The following is a 23,174-nucleotide window of genomic DNA, read 5'->3' as shown; positions in this document are numbered from 1 at the left end:
TCTCTCTACCTTTCCTTCTATCTCTCCACCACCTCCCTCTCCTTCTGCAACCCTCTTCCCATTTTCTCTATCCCCTCTCTCTCTCAATTAAATGTCAATTTAAGGGGCTTTTTGGCATGGGAAACATATGTTAACATTGACAAACCAAGTGAAGTAGATAATAAACAAAAGTGAAATGAACAATAAAAATTTACAGTAAACATTAAGAATAAGTGTGCAAATATTTAAAGTACAAAAGGAAAAATAAATAAACATAAATATGGGTTGTATTTACAATGGTGTTTGTTCTTCACTGGTTGCCCTTTTCTTGTGGCAACAGGTCACAAATATTGCTGCTGTGATTGCACACTGTGGTATTTCACACAATAAATATGGGAGTTTATCAAAATTGGGTTTGTTTTCGAATTCTTTGTGGTCTGTGTAATCTGAGGGAAATTAGTGTCTCTAATATGGTCATACATTTGGCATGAGGTTAGGAAGTGCAGCTCAGTTTCCATTTCATTTTGTGGCAGTATGCACATAGCCTGTCTTCTCTTGAGAGCCAGGTCTGCCTACGGCGACCTTTCTCAATAGCAAGGCTATGCTCACTGAGTCTGTAGATAGTCAAAGCTTTCTTTAAGTTTGGATCAGTCACAGTGGTCAGGTATCCTAAGATTTGTATTTGACCATGTATATTTTTACCCATACATCTCCATCTTGGATAGATAACTCTTCGTGTTGTTGTTTGTTTAGTGTTTTCCAATTTTCCCAGAAGTGGTTCGAGTCTATGGATTCTTCAATTACATTGAGCTGATTTCTGACGTGCTGTTCCTTCTTTTTCCGGTGTGTATTTCTGTATTGTTTTAGTGATTCACCATAGTAAAGGCGTAGGCTCAGGTTTTCTGGGTCTCTATGTTTTTGTTTGGATAGGTTTCTAGTTTTCTTTCTTTGGTTTTTGCATTCTTCGTCAAACCATGTGTCATTGTTGTTCATTTTCTTCGGTTTTCTGTTTGACGTTTTTAGATTTGATTGGGAAGCTGTCAGGTCAAATATACTGTTTATGTTTTCTACTGCCAAGTTTACAATTTCAATATTACAATGAAATGTTTTGTCCAGGAAGTTGTCTAAAAGGGATTGAATTTGCTGTTGCCTAATTGTTTTTTGGTAGGTTTCCACACTACTTTCCTTTCATCTATAGTATTTCTTAATATTATTCAGTTCCTTTGGCTTTGATGCCTCATGATTGAGTATTACTCTGTTCAAGTAGACTGTGATTTTGCTGTGATCTGATAAGGGTGTCAGTGGGCTGACTGAATGCTCTGAGAGACTCTGGGTTGAAGTCAGTGATAAATGAGTCTACAGTACTACTGCCAAGAGATGAGCTATAGATGTACCTACCGTATGAGTCCCCTCGAAGCCTACCATTGACTTTGTACATACCAGCGTACGACAGAGCTGCAGGAGTTGTGACCCGTTTTTGTTGGTTATGTTGTCATAGTTGTGCCTAGGGGGGCATATGGGGCAGGGATTGCTGTCACCTCCAGGTAGGTGTTTGTCCCCCTGTGTGCTGAGGGTGTCAGGTTCTTGTCCAGTTCTGACATTTAGGTCGCCACAGACTAGTACATGTCCCTGGGCCTGGAAATTATTGATTTCCCCCTCTAGGATCTCTACCTTCAGAGCAGGGCTGGCTGTTTTCTTTCTGTTTGCTGTATCTGTCCCCCCTGGGACCTAATCAGATGGAAGGATTCCTGTAGCCCAGATCCAGATAGCTTCTGCATTAATACTGCTGTTGCCTAGTGCCTGCCTGGATCTCTGCCAGCCAGCCAGTCCCTCTTAAATCTCACACTAAATATAAAGTATGAAGGCAGCAAGGCAAGCTGCTACCTAGTCCAAACCATACACTATACTGCTCTGGTCTACGTCCAGCCCTGGTCTGGTCTCAGCCCCTTCGCTCCTCAGACAGAGAAGGCTGCATATGGATGTTGCTCCCCTTACCTGGTGCTTTGTGTGGAGGGAAGGTTGGGAAACGCTGACCCCTGGTGGTTGTTGGAGCTCTAATAAGTGTATTGTGATGTAGTTACACAGATCTGTGTCTAAAGAGTTTACTTTACGCCTTTCACAGCTCATCTCTTCATACTTTAAATGTTTTTTTTAAAGTATGAAGACACACTTGCACAGGAGATTGTACAGGAGATGTGTGTTAGGAATTCAAGGTGTGTTAGGAATTCAAGATGGCGCCGAAGGGGAGGGCTGCCATCTTATCGGCTCTTAACCGACAATGCTATTTTATTAATTTTTTTACGTTGTTAGTAATTTGTTTTGTACATAATGTTGCTGCAACCGTCTATTATGACCCGAAAAGAGCTTCTGGACATCAGAACTGAGATTACTCACCTCAAATTGGACGAGGAGTTCTTCATCAATGAGTCGGATGCAAGGGTTATACTACAGACACCCGATCAGGCCCAGATCCCCGTGATTCGCTGGAAAGGGAAACGTAGGTTCCGCAGAAAGAGATCAGGATGCCTTGAGAGGATCAGGTGACGAGTGGCTAATCTGCCCTTGCCTTCCGTTCTGCTAGCTAACGTTCAATCGCTGGAAAATAAATGGGACGAACTGAAAGCACGTATATCCTACCAACGGGACATTAAAAACTGTAATATCTTATGTTTCACCGAGTCGTGGCTGAATGACAACATTAATAACATACAGCTAGCGGGTTATACACTCTATCGGCAGGACAGAACAGCAGCCTCTGGTAAGACACGGGGCGGAGGCCGATGCATATTTGTAAAGAATAGCTGGTGCATGATATCTAAGGAAGTCTCAAGGTTTTGCTCGCCTGAGGTAGAGTATCTCGTGATAAGCTGTAGACCACACTATCTACCTAGAGAGTTTATCTGTATTTTTCGTAGCTGTCTACATACCACCACAGACCGAGGCTGGCACTAAAACAGCACTCAATGAGCTGTGTTCCGCCATAAGCAAACAGGAAAACGCTCATCCAGAGGCAGCACTCCTAGTGGCCAGGGACTTTAATGCAGGAAAACTTCAATCAGTTTTACCTAATTTCTATCAGCATGTTAAGTGTGCAACCAGAGAGAAGAAAATTCTAGACCACCTTTAATCCACACACAGAGACGTGTTCAAAGCTCTCCCTCGCCCTCCATTTGGCAAATCTGACCATAACTCTATCCTCCTGATTCCTGCTTACAAGCAAAAAATAAAGCAGGAAGCACCAGTGACTCGGTCATGTAAAAAGTGGTCAGATGAATCAGATGTTAAACTACGGGACTGTTTTACTAGCACAGACTGGAATATGTTCCGGGATTCTTCCGATGGCATTGAGGAGTACAACACATCAGTCACTGGCTTTATCAATAAGTGCATCGAGGACGTCGTCCCCACAGTGACTGTACGTACATACCCCAACTAGAAGCGAAGGATTACAGGCAACATTCGCACTGAGCTAAAGGGTAGGCTTGCCGCTTTCAAGGAGTGGGACTCTAACCCGGAAGCTTATAAGAAATCCCGCTATGCCCTACAGCAAACCATCAAAAAGGCAAAGCGTCAATACAGGACTAAGATCGAATCGTACTACACCGGCTCCGAAGCTCGTCGGATGTGGCAGTGCTTGCAAACTATTACAGACTACAAAGGGAAGCACAGCCGAGTGCTGCCCAGTGACACGAGCCTACCAGATGAGCTAAATAACTTCTATGCTCGCTTCGAGGCAAGTAGCACTGAAACATGCATGAGAGCATCAGCTGTTCCGGACAACTGTGTGATCACACTCTCCGCAGCCGATGTGAGTAAGACATTTTTAAAAAGTCAACATTCACAAGGCCGCAGGGCCAGACGGATTACCAGGACGTGTACTCAGAGCATGCGCTGACCAACTGGCAAGTGTTTTCACTGACATTTTCAACCGCTCCCTGTCTGAGTCTGTGATACCAACATGTTTCAAGCAGACCACCATAGTCCCTGTGCCCAAGAACACTAAGGTAACCTGCCTAAATCACTACCGACCCGTAGCACTCACGTTTGTAGCCATGAAATGCTTTGAAAGGCTGGTCATGGCTCACATCAACACCATTATCCCAGAAACACTAGACCCACTCAAATTTGCATACCGCCCCAACAGATCCACAGATGACTCAGTCTCTATTGCACTCCACACTGCCATTTCCCACCTGGACAAAAGGAACACCTATGTGAGAATGCTATTCATTGACTACAGCTCATCGTTCAACACCGTAGTGCCCTCAAAGCTCATCACTAAGCTAAGGACCCTGGGACAAAACACCTCCCTCTGCAACTGGATCCTGGACTTCCTGACGGGCCACCCCCAGGTGGTAAGGGTAGGTAACAACACATCTGCCACGCTGACCCTCAACACGGGGGCCCCTCAGGGGTGCGTGCTCAGTACCCTCATGTACTCCCTGTTCACTCATGACAGGCTCGACTCCAACACCATCATTAAGTTTGCTGATGACACAACAGTGGTAGGCCTGAACACTGACAACGATGAGACAGCCTATAGGGAGGAGGTCAGAGACCTGACCGTGTGGTGCCAGGACAACAACCTCTTCCTCAATGTGATCAAGACAAAGGAGATGATTGTGGACTACAGGAAAAGGAGGACGGAGCACGGCCCCATTCTCATCGACAGGGCTGTAGTGGAGCAGGTTGAAAGCTTCAAGTTCCTTGGCGTCCACATCACCAACAAACTAACATGGCAGCACACCAAGACAGTCATGAAGAGGGCACGACAAAACCTATTGTTATTTACTGCTGCTCTTTAATTATTTGCTATTCTTATCGCTTACATTTTGGGGGGTATTTTCTTAAAACTGCATTGTTGGTTAAGGGCTTGTAAGTAAGCATTTCACTGTAAGGTCTACTACACCTGTTGTATTCGGCCCATGTGACAAATGTGAATAATAATAATTTGATTTGATTTGTTACTGTGTACTTGTAGATTGTAGAGTCAGGCATATCTGACTGTACTGTCTCCTCCATTCAGGCAAAGCGTCCTCCAATGATGACGATGTACAGAAGTCGGACGTGTCCTCCACGGGACAAGGGGTCATAGACAAAGACCACCTCGGGCCGCTTCTGCTTCAGGTGAGATCAAAGGTCACTACTCTCCTCTTTGATTGGCTGGCTGTGCTGACTCTGACCTCTTATTGGCCTTTGTACTGACTGTTCATGTGTTTTCCCTCTTTCCTCAGGCCCTGGATGGTTTTCTGTTTGTGGTGAACCGGGAGGGCAGCATAGTGTTTGTGTCTGACAACGTGACCCAGTACCTGCAGTACAAACAGGAGGAGCTCATCAACACTTCTGTCTACAACATCCTCCATGAGGACGACAGGGAGGAGTTCCACAAGAACCTGCCCAAGACCAATGGTACCACACACACACACACACACACACACACACACACTGTGACCCACCTGTTCACACACAGAGAGCTAGTGCTAAGCAGACAGAGCGTGGCAGAGCTGTCAGTCACACTCAGTGGTCCAGACAGTGTAAAACAGGCCTGTGCTCTATTCAGATCTCATGGCAGCCATCTGGAAACTACTCACTATTGAATAATGCACCGCTGCACTTCCCCAGCTTTCATTCTCTGTGTGTGTGTGTCTATTTATAAAGCTGATTAATTATGGATATGGGTGCTCAGCTGAACCTGCTCCCCGATTTTACTCCCCAGCAGTGGCAGCGGCTCCAAAGTGTCATCATCTCTCTCTCTGTGTTTTGTACTTTCTGTCTTTTTCACCTATTCTCTTGTCTATTTTTATACTTAACTTAGTGTTGAATAATGTGGTTGGTAGGACTCTAGTTCCTTTCTTTTGCTTTCCCTTTCTCTATATTTCTTTTGTATTCTCTCTCCTCCCCGCACCTCTCCCCCATCATTATCTCTGACCCCATGAATGAAATACGCTCTCTCTGCACATTGCTGTGAGATGATCACTGACCACGCCAACTGGGGCTTCAGACACACACACATATGCACGACACACACACAACACACATTTTCTCTCACTTACACAATCCCCTGTGTGTGTATAGGGGGTGGGATGTTTTTGTTTCTTGTGTGTGTGTGTGTTTTCTCCCTAAATCGACTTCTCTGTCCAGCCTAAGTGCTGGTTAATTGTGTCTGAGGGGAAATGCCGGGCCTCACGGCCAGGCGGTGTTGTTGTCTCTATCAGGCTGGAGAAAGGATCCTAACGGTCTAAGACCTTGTTAAATCATCTCTCAGTATCAGTTAGACACCCCCATGCCCTAGGGCCCCTTCTCTGTACAGACACATGTTCCCTCCCTTCACCTGCCCTGTCAGAAACAGACAGACTGGAGGCCTTGGTCCCTGATAAGGCATCAGACAGACTGGAGGCCTTGGTCCCTGATAAGGCATCAGACAGACTGGAGGCCTTGGTCGCTGATAAGGCATCAGACAGACTGGAGGCCTTGGTCCCTGATAAGGCATCAGACAGACTGGAGGCCTTGGTCGCTGATAAGGCATCAGACAGACTGGAGGCCTTGGTCGCTGATAAGGCATCAGACAGACTGGAGGCCTTGGTCGCTGATAAGGCATCAGACAGACTGGAGGCCTTGGTCCCTGATAAGGCATCAGACAGACTGGAGGCCTTGGTCGCTGATAAGGCTTCAGACAGACTGGAGGCCTTGGTCGCTGATAAGGCTTCAGACAGACTGGAGGCCTTGGTCGCTGATAAGGCTTCAGACAGACTGGAGGCCTTGGTCGCTGATAAGGCATCAGACAGACTGGAGGCCTTGGTCACTGATAAGGCATCAGACAGACTGGAGGCCTTGGTCGCTGATAAGGCTTCAGACAGACTGGAGGCCTTGGTCCCTGATAAGGCATCAGACAGACTGGAGGCCTTGGTCGCTGATAAGGCTTCAGACAGACTGGAGGCCTTGGTCCCTGATAAGGCATCAGACAGACTGGAGGCCTTGGTCGCTGATAAGGCATCAGACAAACCTTGGGGGAGACTGGGGCCCTGTTCCAAACCTTCCTCTCTCATGTCTTAATCATTGATCTCACATGACTGAATAGGAGAGAGGCCATGTAATGGAACTTGTGCTATTTTAACACCTTTTTAATTGTTTTGTGTCAGACAAGAGAGCATGTAGGATGGATGCTAAAATTATTTTCACAGGGCCTACAGTAGGATCTCTCTCTTTGAAGTTGAGTTGATCACCCCTCCCCCACCCCATCCCCTTTCTTGAGAAGGTGACCCTCTGGGTGGCTGTGCTCTGATGAGGAGTCAGGGCCCAGATCAGGATAGATGGCTGGGTGTACCTGCCTACCTGGCTGCCCTCGGCAGCTGCACAGGGCTGGAGGGATATTGGAAATGGACACTTCAGCTACATTAATCCCATGGTCCATTTAGCCAGGAATCAGAACGAGAGGGGATACTTCTGCTTTTAGATTTAAGAAGGAAAGTAGTAATACTCTAGCAAGCAGGGCTGATTCATCTGTCACGTGTGTTGTGTGTGTGGTGTGTGTGTGTGTGTGTGTTGGTGTCCCGATATTTGAACGATTTAGAAGATTACACAATGCATCTTTCTTGATTGAATCTCATATCATGTTTGTCTCTGGTTGTGCCGTGTGTCCTTGTTGTATTCTCCGACTGCAAGTCGCTCCGGATAAGCGTGTTAGCTAAATTATATAATGTTATGTGTGACACTGACTAAATATGTTTGTGCGTATACTGACACACACAGAGTTTGTCAGTATACTGTACATACTGTAGGTCTGGGGCTCTCTATCCGTGTCCCATCCCTATAACTGGATGTACTGATGCCTCTCTTTAATGAGGAATGCGATTGTTTTTCTTGAGTGTTTTGGTAATTTTGTATACAGTGCCTTCAGAAAATATTCACACCCCTTGACTTTTTCCACATTTTGTTGTGTTACAGCCTTATTAATATGAAATTCATTATATTGCTAAATCATTTTTGGTCACTGGCCTACACACAATACCCCATAATGTCAAAGTGGAATTATGTTTTTCAACATTTTTACAAATTAGTAAAAGATTTTAAGCTGAAATGTGTTTAGTCAATAAGTATTCAACCTCTTTTGGAAAGGCTAAACAAGTTCAGGGGTAAAACTTTGCATAACAAGTCACATAATAAGTTGCATGGACTCATTCTGTGTGCAATAATAGTGTTTAACATCTCTGTACCCCACACATACAATTATCTGTAAGGTCCCTCAGTTGAGCAGTGAATTTCAAACACAGATTCAACGACAAAGACCAGAGAGGTTTTCCAATGCCTCGCAAAGGGCACGTATTGGAACATTGGATTTTATTTTATTTTAAATTAACATTGAATATCCCTTTGAGCATGGTGAATTTATTAATGACACCTTGGATGGTGTATCAATACACCCAGGCACTACAAAGATACAGGTGTCCTTCCTAACTCAGTTGCCCGGAGAGGAAGGAAACCACTCAGGGATTTCACCATAAGGCCAATCAATCAATCAATCAATTGTATTTATAAAGCCCTTTTTACATAAGCCGATGTCACAAAGTGCTATACAGAAACCCAGCCTAAAACCCCAAACAGCAAGCAATGCAGATGTAGAAGCACGATGGCTAGGTAAAACTCCCTAGACAGGCAGGAACCTAGGAAGAAACCTAGAGATGAACCAGGTTCTGAGGGGTGGCCAGTCCTCTTCTGGCTGTGCCGGGTTGAGATTATAACAGTACATGGCTAAGATGTTCAAACGTTCATAGATGACCAGTGGGGTCAAATAATAATAATAATAATTGCAGTGTTAGCAGAAGGTGCAACAGGTCAGCACTGGTGACTTTGGTGACTAATGGTGACTTTTAAACAGTTAGAGTTTAATAGCTGTGATAGGAGAAAACGGAGGATGGATCAACATCATTGTAGTACTAACCTAATTGGCAGAGTGAAAAGAAGGAAGCCTGTACAGAATACAAATATTCCAAAACATGTGTCCGGTTTGCAACAAGGCACTAAAGTAATACTGAAAAAAATGTGGCAAAGCAATTAACGTTTTGTCCTGAATATAAAGTGTTTTGCTGGGGAAAATCCAATGCAATACATTACTGAGTACCACTCTCCATATTTTCAAGCATAGTGGTGGCTGCATCATGTTATGGTTATGCTTGTAATTGTTAAGGACTGGGGAGTTCTTCAGGATAAAAAAGAAATGGAATAGCGTTAAGCACAGGCAAAATCCTAGAGGAAAAGCTTGTTCAGTCTGTTTTCCACCAGACACTGGGAGATGATTTTACCTTTCAGCAGGACAATAACCTAAAACACAAGGCCAAATCTACACTGGACTTACCCAGAAAGACTCACAACTGTAATCGCTGCCAAAGGTGCTTCTACAAAGTATTGACTCAGGGGTATGAATCCTTATGTAAATTAAACATTTGCAAATATTTCTAAAAACATGTTTTCACTTTATCATTAAGGAACGGGAAGGGGGATACCTAGTCAGTTGTATGGAGTATTGTGTGTAGATGGGTGAGAGAGAAAAAATCAATTTAATCCATTTTGAATTCTGGCTGTAGCACAGCAAAATGTGGAATAATTCAAAGGGTGTGAATACTTTCTGAAGGCACTGTGTTTGTATTCTATTGTATTTTGTAAATTGTGTGCCTGCAGGGCTCCCTTGTAAAAGAGACATTGGTCTCAATGGGACTCCTTGTTAAAATATTTGTATGTACTAGATGTATATTGATGCGTGTGTCTTGTCCTCCACAGTTAATGGGGTGTCCTGGGGTGGGGAGGTGCCACGTCAGAAGAGCCACACCTTCACCTGTCGCATGCTGGTCAAGTTTGGCCACACCCACGGACCTGTGGAGGAGGGACCAGGAGGGCCGCGCTACGAGACCATGCAATGCTTCGCCTTGACCCAGCCCAAGGCCATGATCGAAGAGGGGGAAGGTACGGACACACGCACACACAGACAGACTGCGACACACAAACATACAATCTTACACACACACAACACACACACAATCTCATACACACACCTGACACACACACACACAAACCCAAACTTAATGTATGTGCATGTGTAGCTAAACTATTTCCCTTCTTCCTTAGACCTGCAGTCGTGTATGATCTGTGTGGCCCGTCGTGTGACTGCTGTAGAGAGAACAGAGAGCTTCAACACCCGGCACGAGCTCTCAGGTGAGACTGACCAGAACACAATTGATGTTTTTGACTTGTGTTGCAAACCTGGTTGCAGAGTTTTATTTAAGGAAGCCTTGTGTGTACAAAAATGGTACAATATCCTTAAATAGGTATATACATTTACAAAAAACGTGCACAATATCTTTCAATAGGTATATACTATCTATGCTCCACAATCTCCAGCTCGTCTTCTTCCCTCCAGGTAAGCTGATCCAGATAGACCAGAACTCGCTGCGTGCGTCAATGCGTCCTGGCTGGGAGGATCTGCTGAGGCGCTGTATCCAGATGTTCCTACAGCACAGTGACGGACAGCCCTGGTCCCACAAACGCCATTATCACGAGGGTACGCCCACACACATACCTGTACCAATACACACACCTGTTACACGCAGTCGCACATGCATATGGTACCTGTCCCAAAACACGCAAACCTGTCCCAAAACACGCATGAATGGCATCACTAAGAGACATTTCTGTCATGATACCACCAACCCTATACCTCTTATTTGATATATTTCACTTCCATATCTTGATATGAACCCATTGTATTTGCCCCCTTACCCTTGGCCCAACAGCCTTCCTACAGGGTCACGCTGAGACCCCCCTGTACCGTTTTTCTCTTTCGGACGGCACCCCTGTCACGGCCCAGACCAAGAGCAAGCTGTATCGCCACCCCATGAGCAACGAGGCCCAGGGCTTCATATCCACCCACCTGCTACAGAGGTACACACACACACACCTTCTGAGGTAGAAAACAAGTTATACACATTCTTGCGACCTTTGCAACACACACACACACACACACACACACACACACACACACACACACACACACACACACACACACACACACACACACACACACACACACACACACACACAGCTGAGGTAACTGATGCCTACTGATATCCACAACATCCTCCCTATGCTTGGAAGCCGGCTCTGAAGGCTTGTATGGATGCTTCACACAGTGGAGAATGCCTACAGGCCACCTGGTGGTTTTGTTACATTCTCAGTAAAAGGAATAGATACAATTATTGTGCTTGACAAGTCTCAAAAAACACTTGGAAGAAGTAAGGTTTACAAGGTTGTGTAGTGAATTGAAGAGCACCTCGTTCTCATTGTGAATAGATAGTCTTTTCCCATGAACATCTTTTTTTATTCTTTAAATGACTTTCTTCAGTGTGTATGTACTTCAGTTCCATCTTCTGACTATTCAAGAGACTCTTCTGGTAGACTGGATCTGAGCGTTTACAAGAGTAGAGCGCCAAGGATGTCATAATAACCTCACTTCTCTCACATGCTCTTTTCTCCTCCTGCTCCTTCTCACCTCCTCGTCCTCTCTTCCAGGGAGCAGCATGGCTATCGCTCTGCCCAGGGTGGGGGCATGATGCCAGGGCCTATGAGGCAGCAGGGCATGGGGGGCCCCAACCCCAATGCCCAGATGAACATGCCCCCTGGTGTAGGGATGGGGGGTATGAACCGGGGCTACGGGCCCATGAACGAACAGAGCCACATGGGACAGATGGGAGGGGGTTCAATGTACGGAGGGAATGGAGGTGGAGGTGGCGGCAGGGGAGGCATGGGCAACAGAATGATGCAGATGAATCAGTTGAACCAGATGGGCCAAATGAACCAAATGAATCAGATGGGTCATCAGATGAACCACACAGGTCCAGGGAACCACCCTGGCATGCAGCAACATCAGCACCCTCAGCAGCAACATCAGCACCCCCAGCAGCAACATCAGCACCCCCAGCAGCCCCCCTTCCAAAGCAGTGGGGGGTACGGACTGGGGGGTATGAACAGCCCCTTGGGGAGTCCCCGAATGATTGGCCCCCAGCAGGGGCTCCTGATGTCCCCCCGAAACCGAGGCAGCCCCAAGATGGGTGCCAGTCAGTACTCACCTGGAGGTACGTCAATCAGAGGGGTACACTATACCTTTGCATAGTTTTGCTGTGCTTCATAAAACACAAAATGATCAACCTTAGGTTTTTGCATAAAAAAAAAAAGGTTTTTGGTTTGTAGAAGTTGTAGTACAGTTTCTAACAGTGTGTTTTGTTTCTGTCCCAGACATGCACTCCCCCATGGGCCCTCATGGAGGAGGAGGAGGTAGCACCTCTTTCTCCAGCAGCTCCCTCAACGCCCTGCAGGCCATCAGCGAGGGGGTCGGGAGCTCCCTCCCCTCCACCCTCACCTCCCCCTCCCCGGCCAACAAACCAGACAGCTCCCCCAGCGTCCACTCCTCCTCTCAGTCCACCCAGCCCAGTCACCCCGCCAAATCCGGCCCGGATGACTCCAAAAGCCCAACAGGAGGCCTGGGTCCTGCGCCAAGTGTGCACCCCCTCCACCAACACCATCACCACCACCCACACCCCCAGTCCGAGAGCTCCGGAGACAGGTTGGACAGCCAGGCCCCGGCAGGCAGCAAGGAGCCCAGAGAGGGGGCCATCGAGGCTGGGGTGAGCTCAGAACCCACCCGGAGAGTCCCAGACGGTAAGGGCCATAAGAAGCTGCTGCAGCTGCTGACCTCCCCCACTGAGGAGCTGGGGTTAGGGGGAACTGGCCCCGCCTTGCCCTCTATACCTCCCCCACCAGGCAGCAGCAACACCCCAGCAGGGTCCGACACTAAGGACCCCACAGGAGGCATTTCCAGCCCTTCCTCTACTGGAGTCTCCTCCTCTTCCTCAGCCTCCACCAATCAGGGCCAGGCATCGGGCACGGCTCTGGCCAATGCTCTGGCCTCTGCCCACTACACGGCGTCACTGCAGGAGAAGCACAAGATCCTCCACAAGCTGCTGCAGAACAGCAACACACCCGATGAGGTGGCCAAGATCACGGCTGAAGCCACTGGGAAGGTGACCCTGGGGGGCCAGGAAGTCCCAGGGGAGGTGGGGGCTGGAGGAGCAGGAGGAGTGACAGAGCCTAAGCAAGAGCAGCACAGCCCCAAGAAGGAGAAGACCCACGCGCTCCTCCACTACCTCCTCAACAAGGATGATACTAAAGAGCCAGTGGATGTGAAGCCCAAGCCTGAGGAGCTGGAAGGAAAGGGGCCCCAAGGAGCCACTGCCGGCCCCCCACCCAGAGGCCCTGGCGCTGGACCCGGCCCAACGGCTGAACACCCAGAGAGCAAGATCAAGTCAGAGCCGCCTGATGAGGTAACCACACAGTGTGGTGGTCAGATCATTACATTACTGGTAGATTATTACAATTACATGAGTATACCTACTGATAAACACGTTGCCCATTGGCCTTCACTTTGAACATTTTCATTACTAGGAAGTGCTTAACCTCTGTAGGTTGTGTGATACTGTGTTGTTGCTGATACATGTGTATCTATCTCTTCCCAGTTGGACAACCTGGAGTCCATCCTGGGAGGTTTGAGGGGTTCTGGCTCTGAGTTCTACCCCGAGCAGGGAGGAGGAGGGAACAAGGCCCAGGGTTGCATCGACGAGAACCTGCAAGGTAGGACTGTTCAAATTGAGCGTGTTGATGAAAAACGTTTTAGGCCTAGCCGAAAAAGTAACCTCCTCAGAGAATCTGGACACCAGACTAACATGTACCTGTTCTATCTGCTGTGTCCCTCTGGGTGTGTGTTCAGGGAGTTCGGGGATTGCCCCTGGCCCACGAGGGCCCTTCCAGAGGGCCATGTCAGCAGACGCCAAGCCTGGAGTGGTGGGGAGGCGCCCCATGCTCATCAAACAAGAGAACATGATGGGTAGCCCAGAAGGATACCCAGGGAACATGGGTGTTTGTCCGCGAGGCGTTGGAACAAGTAACTTATTTAGTTATTTCACTCTCTTTCATGCTCTGACATTTGTCTTTCCTCTGTCTTGCTCTTTCCCCTACTATCTAAGTCTGGGTTTCAGTCTGTGTCATTGCTGCTTTGAAAAAATAGCTAATCTGTGTGTGTTTTGTGTCCCCCAGGGCCGATGAACAGGGGCATGGGGGTTCCCCAGCGCTCTCCCATGGGGGGGTCAGGGGATTGGGGGATGCCCCGCTCCTGCGCCAGCCCTGTGGGCTCAGCCGGTCACCCCTCCATGAGCCGTCCTGGCATGGACTACAACTCAAAAGGCATGATGGCAGGGCCCATGGTGGGAAGGTCCAACAGTGTTCCTGGCACCAGATCCATGCTGCAGCAACAGCTAATGGACATGGGTATGTGTCTGTGTGTGTGGGTGTGCGTTAGTCCATAAAATGAAGATGGCGGATGTAATCTCTGGGATGTCTTGCTTGTGTCTGTCTGTATGCACGTGTCTATATGTGTATGTCATCTGTATTGATTCTGAGAGACAGAATATCTGGTTAATGTGTGTGTGTGTTGTGTGTTGTGTGTGTGTGTTGTGTGTGTGCAGGAGGTTCTGGTGAGATGGGGATGAGTCCGTTCAGTCAGCAGGGCCAGCCCAACCAGTCTCCGTCCTGGTCTGACAATGTGATGGGTATGGAGGGAAACCACAGCAGGTAAACTAACCCTCTTGCCCTCCATTAAAATGCACTGACCCCTGCTCTTATATCTAAATAATAGTTTTAATAATATATGATTTATACCAGGACAATTGGCAGCCAATGCCATTATGTCATACAATTAACGGTTCTCCGTGCGTGTGTTTCAGGCGTCAGTTTGGGAACGCCCTGGATGAGCTCCTGGCTCCGCCCACCACCAGCGAGGGCCAGAGTGACGAGCGGGCGCTGCTGGACCAGCTGGACTCTTTGCTCAACAACACGGATGGCATTGCACTGGAGGAGATCGACCGGGCCCTGGGCATCCCCGACTTGGTCAGCCAGAGCCAGGGGCCAGAGCAGCATGGTGAGCCCTTCCCCGGCCAGGATCCTTCCATAGTGCTGGAGCAGAAGCCTCTGTACGGCCAGGGCTACCCCGGACCCCCCTCAATGGCCATGCAGTCAGCCTATGGGGGGAGCCCTATGCAGGGCCAGCCCCAACAGGGGGGCTTCGGCCCCATGCTCTCCCAGATGGGCCCAGGGGGCAGCTTCCCAGGGATGGGAGGCATGGGGGGTATGGGTCACCCCCGTGCTAACATGATGAGACCCAGAATGATGAGCGCCACCAAACCCATGAGGCTCCAGCTGGCGCAGAGACTACAGGGCCAACAGGTAGGAGACACACACACAGACAGACTGATAAACTCACACAGGACTTTATGCTGACAGCTTATTCTTTCCTCCCTCAGTTTATGAGTCAGACTCGGCAGGGGATGGCCATGAAGATGGAGAACCCTGGAGCGGGCAACCCTGGCTTGAGGCCGGGTATGCAGCCTGGCATGGGGGGACAGGTAGACACTCCCCTTTCCTCCACACACACACACACACAAACTAGCATATGGGAGCCACTTATGCCTAACCTTTCCTTGTTGTACATTACACAGACAGAAATCTAAATACACACACACTCACTATACCCCTTCCCCATCCCCAGCCTGGCTTCCTGAATGCCCAGATGATGGCCCAGCGTAGCAGGGAGATGGTGACTATGCAGATGAGGAGACAGAGGATGATGATGCTAATGCAGCAGCAACAGCAGCAGGCAGCAGCAGTGGCCGCCGCAGGGGGGTTCAGCCCCCCTCCCAACGTCACCGCCCCCGCCGGCATGGACACCCCTATGGGAGGCCCCAGCCTGGGCCCCCAGCAGTTTGGCTACGGGGGAAACTACGGTGAGTTTGGGTTTGTTTGACCTGAAGGGCCACAGAGTGTTTCTGCTTTCTAGTGGTGAGTTTTGTACTTTTAGTGGGACATGGAATGTGTGTGTGTTTATAATGAAAATATGTCATTATCATTATTTGACAATGTTGGTAACCTGTTAAATAAAAGTGATAATGCCCTCAAAGCCGGTGTTTGGAGGATATATTGGCACGGTGCCTAACAACACCTGTTTGAGGGCATTATCACTTAAGTGGCTGTGGGTGCGTGCTTGCGTTCACATGCCATTGCTTATGTAACATGTTCCTTCAGGTATGGCCCAGCAGGGTGACCCGTCGTTTGGCCCTGCGGGCAGCAGCCCCCCCAGCACCATGATGTCAGGCCGCCTGGGTCCTCAGAATCCCATGATGCAACAGCATCCCCAGGGCGGACCCATGTACCAGAGCGCTGACATGAAGGGCTGGTCGCAGGGAGGCATGGCCCGCAACAGGTGTGTGTGTAGCAGGGAGGGAGAGAGAAATAACCTACAACAACCAGTGACAACATTCGTAACCAACTAACCCACTTCCTTCCCTCCCTGTCTCTCCAGCTCGTACCCCCAGCAGCAGTTTTCCCAACAGGGCAACCCGGGGCAGCAGCAGTTTGCCCAAACGGGCAACCCAGGACAGTACGGGGGCATGATGATGAATGGGTGCATGCCTTCCAATGGAGGGGGGGGCCATATGGGGCAGATGGGGATGAACCCCATGGTGATGGGACGTATGCCGATGGGGCCTGATCAGGTACACTGCTGTTATAAATTGTGTGTGTGTGTGTGTGTGTGTGTGTGTGTGTGTGTGTGTGTGTGTGTGTGTGTGTGTCACGTCAGAATTAGACGTTCATCCATGTTTCTCAAACGTCAAATTTCGAAGTTGTTCCAAAAATCTAATTTCGAAGTGTTTAAGGTTAAGTATAGGCATTAACTCCAAATGGTTAAGGTAAGGGTTAAGGTTTGGTATAGCCTTAAAACAAAAATATCAGAAACAACTTTCTATAGCTGGATTTGAACTTGCAACCTTTGGAATCAGAAGCAGATGCTTATGCCAGTCCACCATACCTGTCCACAACGCCCTAGCAAAACCCAAACCTACTTGAAGGTTGTTGCTCCTAGTGGCCGGTTTCCATGTCATTTCCTGGCGCCCTCAGACATGGATGGACGTCGAAAACTGACTTGTATCATGGGTGACCTGGCTGGCACGTACAGTAAGCATGAGTGTTATCAATATTTATGTACTCACACACACACACAGTCTCCAAAACTAACCCCATTACCTCTCTTCCTTACAGAAATATTGCTGAACCTGAGACAGAGGTGTGTGGTGGAACAGAAACAGACTCACTGTGATCCTTTCAGAGAGATGAGTGCAGTGATGTGTGTGTGTGTGTGTGTGTGTGTGTGTGTGTGTGTGTGTGTGTGTGTGTGTGTGTGTGTGTGTGTGTGTGTGTGTGTGTGTGTGTGTGTGTGTGTGTGTGTGTGTGTGTGTGTGTGTGTGTGTGCGTGCGTGCGTGCGTGCGTGCGTGCGTGCGTGCGTGCGTGCGTGCGTGCGTGCGTGCGTGCGTGCGTGCGTGCGTGCGTGCGTGCGTGCGTGCGTGCGTGCGTGTGTGTGTGCGCGTGTGTGTGTGTAGTACTCTACTCCCACCAGTTGGGGGTGCTGCGTCTCTGGACTCGAGGCCAGTGTAGACAGAGGACACACACCAACACACACACACCAAAACATCCATGTATCTAAAGACACACTGTGACACACAAACACACACACACATAAACAAACTGACAGATAGAAATTAGAAGACATCCTCTCTCTCGTGGGATGTGACTACCATCATGCCAAGTTCACCCCTGGCTGTGGGAATTCTCTCTCTGCTTTGGAACGCTATGAGAGAAGACAGTGTTACCTAGTTCTGGTCCTGGAGGACCACTGTGTATGCAGACCATACATCCCATCCAGTCTCTGAATCCACACTTAATGAATGATATATATAGTCCATTGTTGGAGAAGGTGGGAGTTGATTGTAATCACTGATACATGGTCAGCTATTTTCACATCCCCCTAATGGTTAAGAATAGGGAACCCTGATCCTAGATCTGTGGTTAGGGGCAACTTCTACCTCTATAAGCTATATTACTATACTGATGAGCAGGCATGTAGTCAATAGCATGTAGTCAATTCAAAAGTACAGTACCAGTCAAAAGTTTGGACACACCTACTCATTCCAGGGTTTTTCTTTATTTTTACTATTTTCTGCATTGTAGAACAATAGTGAAGACATCAAAACGATGAAATAACACATATTGAATCATGTACTAACCAAAAAAAGTGTTAAACAAATCAAATTATATTTTCTATTTGAGATTCTTCAAAGTAGCCACCCTTTGAGTTGATGACAGCTTTGTACACTCTTGGCATTCTCTCAACCAGCTTCATGATGTAGTCACCTGGAATGCATTTCAATTAATAGGTGTGCTTTGTTAAAGTCAATTTGTGAAATGTCTTTCCTTCTTAATGTGTTTGAACCAATCAGTTGTGTTGTGACAAGGTAGAGGTGGTGTACAGAAGATAGCCCTAAGTTCATATTATGTTAAGAACAGCTCAAATAAGCAAAGAGAAACGACTGTCCATCTTTACTTTTATTTATTTAAAATATGATTTAACCTTTAGGTCAGACAGGAAAGGAAGACCCAGAGTTACCTCTGCTGCAGAGGACAAGTTCATTAGTGTTACCAGCCTCAGATATTGCAGCCCAAATAAATGCTTCACAGAGTTCAAGTAACAGACACATCTCAACATCAACTGTTCAGAGGAGACAGCGTGAATCAGGCGTTGATGGTCGAATTTCTGCAAAGAAACCACTACTAAAGGATACCAATAAGAAGAAGAGACTTGCTTTGGCCAATAAACACGAGCAATGGACATTAGACCGGTGGAAATCTGTCCTTTGGTCTGATGAGTCCAAAGGAGGAGGAGATGTGATGCTGTGGGGGTGCTTTGCTGGTGATACTGTCAGTGATTTATTTTGAATTCAAGGTACACTTAACCAGCATGGCTACCACAGCATTCTGCAGCGATACGCCATCCCATCTGGTTTGCGCTTAGTGGGACTATCATCTGTTTTTCAACAGGACGGCTACCCAACACACCTCCAGGCTGTGTAAGGGCTATTTGACCTAGAAGGAGAGGGATTGAGTTCTGCATCAGATAACCTGGCCTCCACAATCACCTGACCTCAACCCAATTGAGATGGTTTGGGATGAGTTGAACCACAGAGTGAAGGAAAAGCAGCCAACAAGTGCTCAGCATTTGTGGGAACTCCTACAAGATTGTTGGAAAAGCATTCCAGGTGGGTGAAGCTGGTTGAGAGAATGCCAAGAGTGTGCAAAGCTGGAAAAGGGTGGCTACTTTGAAAAATCTAAAATATACTTTGATTTGTTTAACACTTTTTTGGTTACTACATGATTCCATATGAGTTATTTCACTGTTATTCTACAAAATAGAAAATAGTAAAAATAAAGAAAACCCCTGGAATGAGTAGGTGTGTCCAAAGGCAGCATACATACACAGTGGACCTGCAGGAGACTGGGTTAAGGTACGACAGAAATAAATACTAGTTGGCTGTGATTGCACTTTACGGAAAGGCTGTCGTCAAAATGATTGTGGCAATATTTATTGGTCATAGAGGCCTTTACCCAAGAATTAATGCATAACAGCAAATCTTGTTAAGTTTTTATTTTGTTTTTGTGTTTGTCAGAGGATGGAGACTATTATGATTAGAAATGGATTACTGTGACGATCATTATTATAAATGGTTAACCAATGGATTTTATAGAACACTTTCTTCTGCAGTGTGTTGATTATGGGGATGTAGTGGATGAAAAAGGTTCAGATTATTAAAGTAGATCCTTAAAATGTACTGACCTATTTCAGAGTGCACAGTTACCCTCATATTTATACATCTATTCATAAATGTAAATAAGCATTTTAAAAACGAATGTGTATATTGTATTTTTAAGGAGGAATTTGTAAGATTTACATCTTGGTTACCTCATGGAACACTTAATAGCAATTTGTTGCCAGTTAATGAATGAGTTGATTCCTAAAGTAATCCACACACTGTGAAAGAAAGGGTTTCCCCCGATTTTAGTGTATGTTTGTGCAGATTTCTAGCAATAATCCTTCCTCTTGGTTCTCCTGTGAGGGCAAAGTGAAGCACCATTTACTCAAAGCGATGGTACTGCAGTATTAGGATGTGACTCGTCTCGTTTGGAATTTTTGCTTTTGTCTGTGAATACAAATGTAAATACGCTTCAAATGTATTATATATATATAAATATATGCTTTTGTAGGTCACATACTGTTTTTGCAGAGATTGTAAGGCTTGATATTTAAAGTATAATTTTATTATTCTGTCGTAGGTCAAAATAACTTTTATTTTCAATACAAAAGGAAGGGGGTCTTTCTTTGATCAATACTGAAAAACTTTGGTTCAGTTTGCCTCAGAAACCTACAACTGCATCTTTTGTTCTTTCAGAAAGCACTTTTTAAAATGTGTGATCTATAAATCATACATTTCTCTTTTTCAAAGGCATTTGCATAGATTTAGAGGTGCTTGTGTGATCCTGTCATTTTCTATCAATAGATGTTTAATTCAAAAGAGCAAACAAACACACACGATGCCTAAAAGAGGTGACATGTGATTGTGTTAGACTTAGGGGGGTCCATGTTTCTTACCAGTGTGTGGATTGATATTTTTAGATAGGGCCCTATGAGTTCAATGGCTCTAGTTCCATTCCTTATAATTCCATACTCTGTTATTGGCTAGGCTACTTAGCAGCAACTATGTGCTCACAGATAGGCTATTATAGACCACCCAAAGCCATTGCAATATCAATACTGCTTTTCTTCCCTTCGATTGGGCACAGATGCTGGGTTGTGGTGGTCACATTTACTGTATGTAGGTTTTTGAGTTACGGTCTTCAACACTGCGGTTGGTTCTATTTTTGGCTTTACTTTTTGAAGTCAGCTCATATTTAGGGAGGCTGTCGGGCTACACTAGGTGGTGATTTAGATTCCCTCCCTCTCTCTGTCTGGTCCTTGAAGGTTATTTGGGGACATTTTACATGATTTTATGTTGAACCTTGATTTTTCCTTTATTTTGTAACATTTTCTGTGAAGCTTTGTGAGAAATCTTTTTAAGATGTGCTCAATCCAAAGATTTGTGTTTTGTCATTCTGCAGTGCTTAGAACCCGATCCTAGATGGTGCAAGTAAGCTATTCATGTGTGCATTTCTCGGCTGCACACCCTACATAGAATATGTTTGAATTGATTTATTCCCATTCCTACAAAACAGAGTTAACATGGGTCTGGTTCTGCTGAAGTGATTTTAATCTTGTTTGTGATTGTTGTTTTTTTGTTTCTTTGTTTTATCTCTTAAAATCTATGGCCAGTTCTAAGTTGTGGTGCTGGAAACGGTTATTTCATGAGATTGACCACTCAGAGAAGAAGCTCTTTAGTGGCACTAACCTGTGTGGTGATACAAAACTATCCCATGGACTCTGAAGATGATGGATCGCTATCTATCTTTTAACACAATGGAGAATGTCTTCAAGCTGTTTTATGGAAACTTCATTACATCTTGGAATAGCCTAGAGTGAATTTTCAGTCTTGATGAAGTATATTGAAAAAGATTGACCTACCGAATATTCAAAAGAACTATGTTCTGTGCTTTTGCTTAACAAAAAGTATCCCTCTCGATTTATCCTTTGATTTAAATGAAAAGAGAGGGGAGGAAAATATAAAATGCTTGGGAAAATATACGGTCATAATTTCAGGATGTAAATTACTGTTGCATTTTTTCTTACTTGTTTCTTGATGTTAATATTGATGTAAATACAAATTTCTATTTAAACATTACATTGTGTGTGTTGTGTTTTTCATAGCGAGTGTACGTTTCTAGGTTCCAAGTTAGCTTGGCCAGAGAGAAGGGGATGAGAACTGGGGTTTAGTCACTGGACTAGATGATGAAGAATAGGGGCACTTATCATCTGGGTACAAATGATGTCTGGAGACTGGGGGTCTGCGTGAACTAGGAGCCAGAGGTGAGAGGATGAGAGAGGAGGTGAGGGGTTCTCTGATTGGGGCAGTGGGGGTTGTATGAGGTTTTGAGAGGAAGGTGGAGGGTACAGTAGGCTGGAGAGGTGGCAACACTGAGGTCATTTGGAGTGTGGGTTCGGCTTGCTTCTGAATCTGTACTGTTGACCAATCAGCAACGAAGGGGCGTAGACTTTGTCTCCTAACTTTGGCTTGCCTCCAGAAAAAAATGTGTGTGCCAGAACAGCACAAAAAAACTGAAGTCCAAAACGAAGAAAAGAAACATCACAAAAGGCTGTCATAATACAGTGGATTCAGAAAGTATTCAGACCCCTTCCCCTTTTCCACATTTTGTTACATTAGCCTTTTTCTAAAATTGATTAAATAATTTTTTCCCCCTCATCAGTCGCACAATACCCCATAATGACAAAGCAAAAACTGTTTTATTTTATTTTAACAAATGTATTAAAAATTAAAAACAGAAATACCTTATTTACATATGTATTCAGACCCTTTGCTATGAGACTTGAAATTGTTCTCCGGTGCAACCTGTTTCCATTGATCATCCTTGAGATATTTGTACAACTTGATTGAAGTCCAACTTTGGTAAATTCAGTTGATTGGACAAAATTTGGAAAGACAACACCTGTCTATATAAGGTCCCACAGTTGACAGTGCATGTCAGAGCAAAAACAAAGCCATGAGGTCGAAGGAATTGTACGTAGATCTCCGAGACAGGATTGTGTCGAGGCACAGATCTGGGGGAAGGGTACAAAACATGTCTGCAGCATTGAAGGTCCCCAAGAACACAGTGGCCTCCATCATCCTTAAATGGAAGAAATTTGGAACCACCAAGACTCTTCCCAGAGCTGGCCGCCCGGCGAAACTGAGCAATCGGAGGAGAGGAGGTGGCCAAGAACCCGATGGTCACTGACAGAGCACCATAGTTTTTCTGTGGAGATGGGAGAACCTTCCAGAAGGACAACCATCTCTGCAGCACGCAGATCACCACCAAATCAGGCCTTTATGGTAGAGTGGCCAGACGGAAGCCACTCCTCAGTAAAAGGCACATGACAGCCCGTTTGGAGTTTGCCAAAAGGCACCTAAAGGACTCGCACACCCTGAGAAACAAGATTCTCTGGTCTGATGAAACCAAGATTGAACACTTTGTCCTGAATGCCAAGTGTCATGTCTGGAGGAAACCT

The 23,174-nt window shown here is 46.3% G+C and overlaps 1 protein-coding gene and 1 long non-coding RNA gene across 3 annotated transcripts in view; one reads left to right on the top strand and one right to left on the bottom strand.

Annotated features, from left to right (window-relative positions):
- LOC139542772 (nuclear receptor coactivator 3-like) overlaps window positions 1-21,792 on the top strand; it is a 103,681-nt gene extending 81,889 nt beyond the window's left edge. For both annotated transcript variants that reach the window (XM_071348592.1, XM_071348593.1), the window contains exons 6-23: window positions 5,006-5,106; window positions 5,214-5,388; window positions 9,754-9,936; window positions 10,099-10,185; window positions 10,391-10,531; window positions 10,764-10,911; window positions 11,539-12,101; window positions 12,262-13,346; window positions 13,539-13,653; window positions 13,790-13,963; window positions 14,116-14,346; window positions 14,544-14,649; window positions 14,802-15,300; window positions 15,378-15,479; window positions 15,623-15,857; window positions 16,156-16,333; window positions 16,433-16,625; window positions 17,170-21,792. In XM_071348592.1, the coding sequence (XP_071204693.1) occupies window positions 5,006-5,106; window positions 5,214-5,388; window positions 9,754-9,936; window positions 10,099-10,185; window positions 10,391-10,531; window positions 10,764-10,911; window positions 11,539-12,101; window positions 12,262-13,346; window positions 13,539-13,653; window positions 13,790-13,963; window positions 14,116-14,346; window positions 14,544-14,649; window positions 14,802-15,300; window positions 15,378-15,479; window positions 15,623-15,857; window positions 16,156-16,333; window positions 16,433-16,625; window positions 17,170-17,181 (4,328 nt within the window). In that variant the 3' untranslated portion in view covers window positions 17,182-21,792. The remainder of the gene's footprint in view (window positions 1-5,005; window positions 5,107-5,213; window positions 5,389-9,753; window positions 9,937-10,098; window positions 10,186-10,390; window positions 10,532-10,763; window positions 10,912-11,538; window positions 12,102-12,261; window positions 13,347-13,538; window positions 13,654-13,789; window positions 13,964-14,115; window positions 14,347-14,543; window positions 14,650-14,801; window positions 15,301-15,377; window positions 15,480-15,622; window positions 15,858-16,155; window positions 16,334-16,432; window positions 16,626-17,169) is intronic.
- The window catches only part of LOC139542774 (uncharacterized), a 14,731-nt gene continuing 1,769 nt past the window's right edge, over window positions 10,213-23,174 (bottom strand). The window contains exon 2 of the long non-coding RNA XR_011668546.1: window positions 10,213-10,549. This is a non-coding gene — a long non-coding RNA (uncharacterized lncRNA). The remainder of the gene's footprint in view (window positions 10,550-23,174) is intronic.

This window comes from Salvelinus alpinus, chromosome 17 (assembly GCF_045679555.1).
Source record: "Salvelinus alpinus chromosome 17, SLU_Salpinus.1, whole genome shotgun sequence".
NCBI classification, from domain to species: Eukaryota; Metazoa; Chordata; class Actinopteri; order Salmoniformes; family Salmonidae; genus Salvelinus; species Salvelinus alpinus.
Note: the sequence above shows the minus strand (reverse complement) of the source record. Positions and strands in the feature narration are given on the sequence as shown.